Here is a 6376-nt window from a genome sequence, read left to right as displayed (position 1 = left end):
CCTCTTATTCATAATCCTCTCCTATCTTCCTATCCTCTCCCCTCTCTCCAATCCTCTATCTTCCTATCCATCTTTCCTATAATATCCTCAGCACTCATACCTCTCCCATCCTCTCCTCTCTCTTCCCCATTCTCATTCGCCTCTCTCTTGCCCCGTCACTCTCTCTCCTCTCTCTCTCCTCTCGCCCCTCTCTCACCCTCTTCCTCTCATCTCTACTCACTCTACGCTCATCTCCTCTCTCTCCTATCTCTCTCTCGCTCGCTCTCTCTTCCACCGGATTCATCCACCCCCCTGTCTCGGGGTGGACAACTTCACTCCTCGCTCAGATCCCAAAGCCATGCCACGAGGTGGGACAAACATAGCTGTGACCCCTGGGTGGGGGAGGGAGAGGGGGGAAGAGGGAGGGGGAGAGGGGAGAACAGGAAAGAGGGAAGGAAGGGAAGGGGAAAGGAAGAAGAGATGGGAGGGAGAGGAACGAACAATAGGGGGAAGAGAGAGGAGATGAGGGGAGAAAGAGAGGGGGAGGGGGGGGGAGGGGAAGAGAGTAGGGGGGAGGGGGCGAGAAGGGGGAAGGAGAGGAGATGAGGGAAGAAGAGAGGGGCGAGAGGGGGAGGGGGGAGAGAAGGGGGAAGAGAGAGCGGAGAGGCGGGACAAGAGAGGGGGAGAGGGAAGGGGCGAGAGGGAGGGGAGGGGAGGGGGAAGAGATGGGGGGAGGGGGAGGGGGGGAGAAAGGAGGAGAGGAGGGAGGAGAAGAGAGGGGGGGGAGAGAGGGATGGAGGCCACCACTGACACATAGCGACCAATGAAGGAGCAAACTCCAACACTCAGAGAGAGAGGTGGGAGACATTAGGGGGGGGGGGTGTGAGAGTGGGGGAGGGGACAGGAAGGGGAGGAGGAGAGGGTAGGGAGCGAGGAGCGGGGTGGGGACGGGGGAGAGGGGGTAGGGTGGAGGACGGAGAGTTGGAGAGGGCTAGATGAGTCCTTTTGCAATGCAATGCTACGTTTTTGGCCGTCCACTCTCTCCCCTCCCCATGCCCTGGGGTCCAAGGTGAGGGAGGGGGCACGTGTTGTGGCTGGGGGGGTGGGGGTTGGGGGTGTGGGGGGGGCGTTCTTTCTTAGATGGCTCTGGAGGGGGAGCGGTGAATATGGAGGGGAGGGGTGATATGGAGGGGAGGGGTTGATACTGGAGGGGGAGGGGGAATATTCCTCCTCAGGGAGGGGGGAAGGAGAAGGGGGGATATGGAGGGGGGAGATGGAGGGGAGGGGGTGATATGGAGGAGGAGAGGGAGGGGTGATATGGAGGGGAGGGGGAGGGGTGTTCAATCCCCCGGAGGGGAGGGGATTCTTGATATGGACAGAGGGGGGGATCTGGAGGGGAGGGGATCTTCCGGAGGGGCCAAATCATCCTTGGCCGGGGGAGGGGATCTGAGGGGTGAGGGGGTGACCATGGCCTGGAGGGGGATATGGAGGGGTGGGGGGATATGGAGGGGCGGGGGTGGTCCAGGAGGGGCTCCCTGATCCGGAGGGGAGGGGATCTTGCCGCCTCCATAGCACTCTCTCTCCCCTATCGATCTGTCTCTCTTATCTTCCCTCCTCTCCCCCTAATCCCGGGAAGCGGGGCTATGGAGGGGAGCTATTCCTATAGCATCTCCCCTCTCTCATCCCTCTACGCCCTTCCCACCATGGAGGCTGTATCGGTATCTGCTTATCCCTCCCTCTTTCCTATCCTGTAAAATACCCCTCCCCCTCCTCTCCTCTCCCTCCCCTCTTCCTCTCCTCTACCCTCCTCAATCCATCTCTCCCTCCTCCTCTCTTCTCCCCCACCCTCTCCTTTCTCCACTCCCTCTCTACCCTACTCTCTTTCCCCTTCTCCTCTCCTCTATCCCTCTCCTCCCCTCCCCCTTAAGTCTCACCTATCCTAATCCTATCCTCTCCTCTCCCTTCCTCTCCTCTCAAATCTCTCTCCTCTACTCTCCTTCCTGCACCTTCTCTCTTTCCAAAACTGGACTCTTCCTGGTGGGGGGGGAGTCCCCAGGGGATTGTACAGAGAGAGGGATGGGGTTGTTAGGGGTGAGGGAGGTGAATTCCTCGACTATTTTCTCTCATCGAGAAGGAGGAGAGGGATGGGGGGAGGGGGGCATCCCCCTCCTTCCTCCTACGAGATATATGGAGTAGAGGAGGGAGTTCCCTACCTCTCTCTTCCTCCTATCTATTACTCCTCTTTCTTTCTCTCCTCCCCCGCTCTCTCCGTTACCCCTCACTTGGTGCCCCTCTCCTCTTTCTTCTGCACCCCTCCCCCCCTCCATCCCTCTTCCTCTCCCTCCTCCTCTCCCCCCTCTCTTCCCCATCTCCCTCTCCCCCCATCTCTCTCCCTCTCTCTCCCCTTCCCCTCTCTTCTCTCTCCCCTTCGTCCCCCTCCCTCCTCCTCTTTCTCTCTTTCCCCTCCCTCCCTCTCACTCCACTTCCTCTTCTCTCCCCATTTCTATTCCATCCATCTCTCTCCCCCATCTCTCCCCCTCCTCTCTCTCCCCCCCCTCTCTATTCCCCTTTCCTCTCTCTTCCCTTCCCTCTCTTTCCCCCCCCATCTCTCCGGCCTTCCCTTCCTCCCTCTCCTCCCTCCCTCTCTCTCTTACCCCTTCCTCTCCCTCCCCATCTCTCTTCCCCAATTCTCTCTCCCCCCTCTCTCTCCCTCCCTCTCCCGCTCCCTCTCTCTCTTTCTCCCACTCTCTCTCGCATCTCTCTCTCTATCTCCCTCACTCTTCCTCTCTCTTCTCACCCTCTCTCTCCCCATCTCTCTCCCCCTCTCTCTCCCCATCTCTCTCCTCTTCCTCTCTCTCCCCCCTCCCTCTCTCTCTACCCCTGCCCCCCAGAAACATGCCTAAAGGAGACACGCCCGTCAACAGCATCATGAGCATCGGACAGGCCCGCAAACTGGTGGAGCAGCTGAAGATCGAGGCCAGCATGTACCGGATAAAGGTACCAGATCACCCCTCACCTCCACGGCCACCTTGCCTTCCCCTCCCCCCAGATCACCAGCCTCAAGATTTCAAGAGAATTTATGGTCATGTGTCTCTGATCGGAAAAATGAAAGAGAGAGGGGGGAAAGAGAGAGAGAGGGAGAGAGAGAGGGAGAGCGGAAAGAGAGAGAGAGAGAGAGTGAGACAAGGAAAGGGAGAGGGAGAAGGACAAGATAGGGAGGGAGAGAGAGAGAGAGAGAAACAAAGAAACATTGTTTTATCTTCTCCCCCCCCCCCATCCTTTACCCCACGCAGTCACGGGGGGGTGGGAGGGAAACGTGCAAACTCCGTACAGACAGCACCCGCAGTCAGGATCGAACCGGGGTCTCCGGCACTGTGAGGCAGCAGCACCACCCCCCCCCCCCCAGCCTGTTCCAGGTGGCTGTGCCCGCAACAAACTGCAAGCATTTCAAGCGCTGGCACCTTGAGGAAAAACAGACAAAGTGCTGGAGGACAGAGAGGGAAAGGGCAGCCTCCGCGGAGAACATGACCTCCAGTCGACCTCTCGCGCTAGCCTTAAACGTAGACACGGGCGATCGTTTCGCTGGGCGCCGCGCGCTCAGTCCGACCAAACCTACCTGATCTCCCTCCCGGTGGACAAACCAACTTGTGGGTGGAGGTGATGTTTTGGGTCGAGACCCTTCTTCAGAATCTCACCTTGGGTGGTCTTCGTTGGTCAGTGTATTGAGTGCGGGATCTCCCAGTTGCTGTCCAGTTTTAACTCCCCCTCCCATTCCCACACTGACCTCTCTGTGCTGGGCCTCCTCCACTGTCAGAGAAGGTTCACCAGACTGATTCCTGGGATGTCAGGACTTTCATATGAAGAAAGACTAGATAGACTCGGCTTGTACTCACTAGAATTCAGAAGATTCAGGACTGTCTTATGATGAAAGACTGGATAGACTTGGTTTATACTCGCTAGAATTTAGGAGATTGAGGGGGGATCTTATAGAAACTTACAAAATTCTTAAGGGGTTGGACAGGCTAGATGCAGGAAGATTGTTCCCGATGTTGGGGAAGTCCAGAACAAGGGGCCACACACACAGTTTAAGGATAAGGGGGAAATCTTTTAGGACCGAGATGAGAAAAACATTTTTTTTCACACACAGAATGGTGAATCTGTGGAATTCTCTGCCACAGAAGGTAGTTGAGGCCACACTGTGACCAGTTCATTGGCTATATTTAAGAGGGAGTTAGATGTGGGCCTTGTGGCTAAAGGGATCAGAGGGTATGGAGAGAAGGCAGGGATGGGATACTGAGTTGGATGATCAGCCATGATCATATTGAATGGCGGTGCAGGCTCGAAGGGCCGAATGGCCTACTCCTAGAAACATAGAAACATAGAAATTAGGTGCAGGAGTAGGCCAATCTTCCTGCATCTAGCCTGTCCAACCCCTTAAGAATTTTGTAAGTTTCTATAAGATCCCCTCTTAATCTCCTAAATTCTAGAGAGTATAAACCAAGTCTATCCAGTCTTTCATCATAAGACAGTCCTGACATCCCAGGAATCAGTCTGGTGAACCTTCTCTGCACTCCCTCTATGGCAATAATGTCCTTCCTCAGATTAGGAGACCAAAACTGTACGCAATACTCCAGGTGTGGTCTCACCAAGACCCTGTACAACTGCAGTAGAACCTCCCTATATTCCTCCTATACTCAAATCCTTTTGCAATGAAAGCTAACATACCATTCGCTTTCTTCACTGCCTGCTGCACCTGCATGCCTACTTTCAATGACTGGTGTATCATGACACCCAGGTCTCGCTGCATCTCCCCTTTTCCTAGTCGGCCACCTAGTGTCTATGTTTCTATGTCAGAGTGAGGCCTAGCGCTAGTTGGAGGAGCAGCACCTCATATTTCGTTCGGGCAGCTCACCCCCAGCGGTATGAACATTGGCTCGAAGGAAGGGCCGAATGGCCTCTACTCCTGCACCTACTGTCTATTGCCCACGACAGAAGGGGGAGGGGTTGTCCAGTTTGATAGCCACAGGGAAGAAGGGTCTCCTGTGGCGTTCTGTGCTGCATCTTGGTGGAACCAGTCTGTTGCTGAAGGTGCTCCTCAAGTTGACCAGTGTGTCACGGAGGGGGTGAGCAGTATTGTCCAGGATGCTCCGCCATTTTGAGGAGCACCCCCCCCCCCCCTCCAAGACCCACCTCCCCGTGAATCCGACTCCAACTCTGCCTTCAGGACGGAGCCGGCCCCCCCCAGCCAACAATGGACCATTGTGGGCTCCAGCCATCCTGAGGGCATCTGTCACCAGACCTGCTTTGTTAGAAACATAGACAATAGGTGCAGGAGTAGAGGCCATTCGGCCCTTCGAGCCAGCACCGCCATTCAATGTGATCACGGCTGATCATCCCCAATCAGTACCCCGTTCCTGCCTTCTCCCCACATCCCCTGACTCCGCTATCTTTAAGAACCCTATCTGACTCTGATTAGCGCGGGTGTCAGAGGTTATGGGGAGAAGGCAGGAGGATGGGGTCAGGAGGGAGAGATAGAACGGCCGTGAACGATTGGCGGAGTAGACGTGATGGGCCGAACGGCCTAATTCTGCTCCCATCCCTTATGACCGCGTGGGTTTTCTCCGAGATCTTCGGTTTCCTCCCACGCTCCAGGTTTGCAGGTTAATTTGTGGAATTCCCTGCCACAGAGGGCAGTGGAGGCCAAGTCACTGGATGGATTTAAGAGAGAGTTAGATAGAGCTCTAGGGGCTAGTGGAGTCAAGGGATATGGGGAGAAGGCAGGCACGGGTTATTGATTGGGGACGATCAGCCATGATCACAATGAATGGCGGTGCTGGCTCGAAGGGCCGAATGGCCTCCTCCTGCACCTATTTTCTATGTTTTCTAATTGGCTTGGTGTGAGTGTGAATTGTCCCCAGTGTGTGTGTGTGTGTGTGTGTGTGTGTGTGTGTGTGGTGTGTGTGTGTGTGTGTGTGTGTGTGTGTGTGTGTGTGTGTGTGTGTGTGTGTGTGTGTGTGGGATAGTATTAGTGTGCGGGGATCGCTGGTCGGCGCAGACTCGGTGGGCCGAAGGGCCTGTTTCCGCGCTGTACATCTAAACATAGAAACACAGACAATAGGTGCAGGAGTAGAGGCCATTCGGCCCTTCGAGCCTGCACCGCCATTCAATATGATCATGGATGATCATCCAACTCAGTATCCTGTACCTGCCTTCTCTCCATACCCCCTGATCCCTTTAGCCACAAGGGCCACATCTAACTCCCTCTTAAATATAGCCAATGAACTGTGTGGCCTCAACTACCTTCTGTGGCAGAGAGTTCCACAGATTCACCACTCTCTGTGTGAAAAAAAGTTTTTCTCATCTTGGTTTTAAAGCATTTCCCCCTTATCCTTAAACT

General features: G+C 55.3%; 1 protein-coding gene across 1 annotated transcript in view; it reads left to right on the top strand.

Moving 5' to 3' along the window:
* The first annotated feature begins 2848 nt into the window (after nt 1–2848).
* Nucleotides 2849–6376, top strand: part of gng3 (guanine nucleotide binding protein (G protein), gamma 3) — a 7617-nt gene continuing 4089 nt past the window's right edge. The window contains exon 1 of the mRNA XM_055631508.1: nt 2849–2976. Within this exon, the coding sequence (XP_055487483.1) occupies nt 2875–2976 (102 nt within the window). The 5' untranslated portion in view covers nt 2849–2874. The remainder of the gene's footprint in view (nt 2977–6376) is intronic.

The sequence above is a fragment of the Leucoraja erinacea genome, unplaced genomic scaffold (genome assembly GCF_028641065.1).
Source record: "Leucoraja erinacea ecotype New England unplaced genomic scaffold, Leri_hhj_1 Leri_783S, whole genome shotgun sequence".
Taxonomy (NCBI): Eukaryota; Metazoa; Chordata; class Chondrichthyes; order Rajiformes; family Rajidae; genus Leucoraja; species Leucoraja erinaceus.
This window is presented reverse-complemented; position numbering and strand designations above follow the sequence as displayed.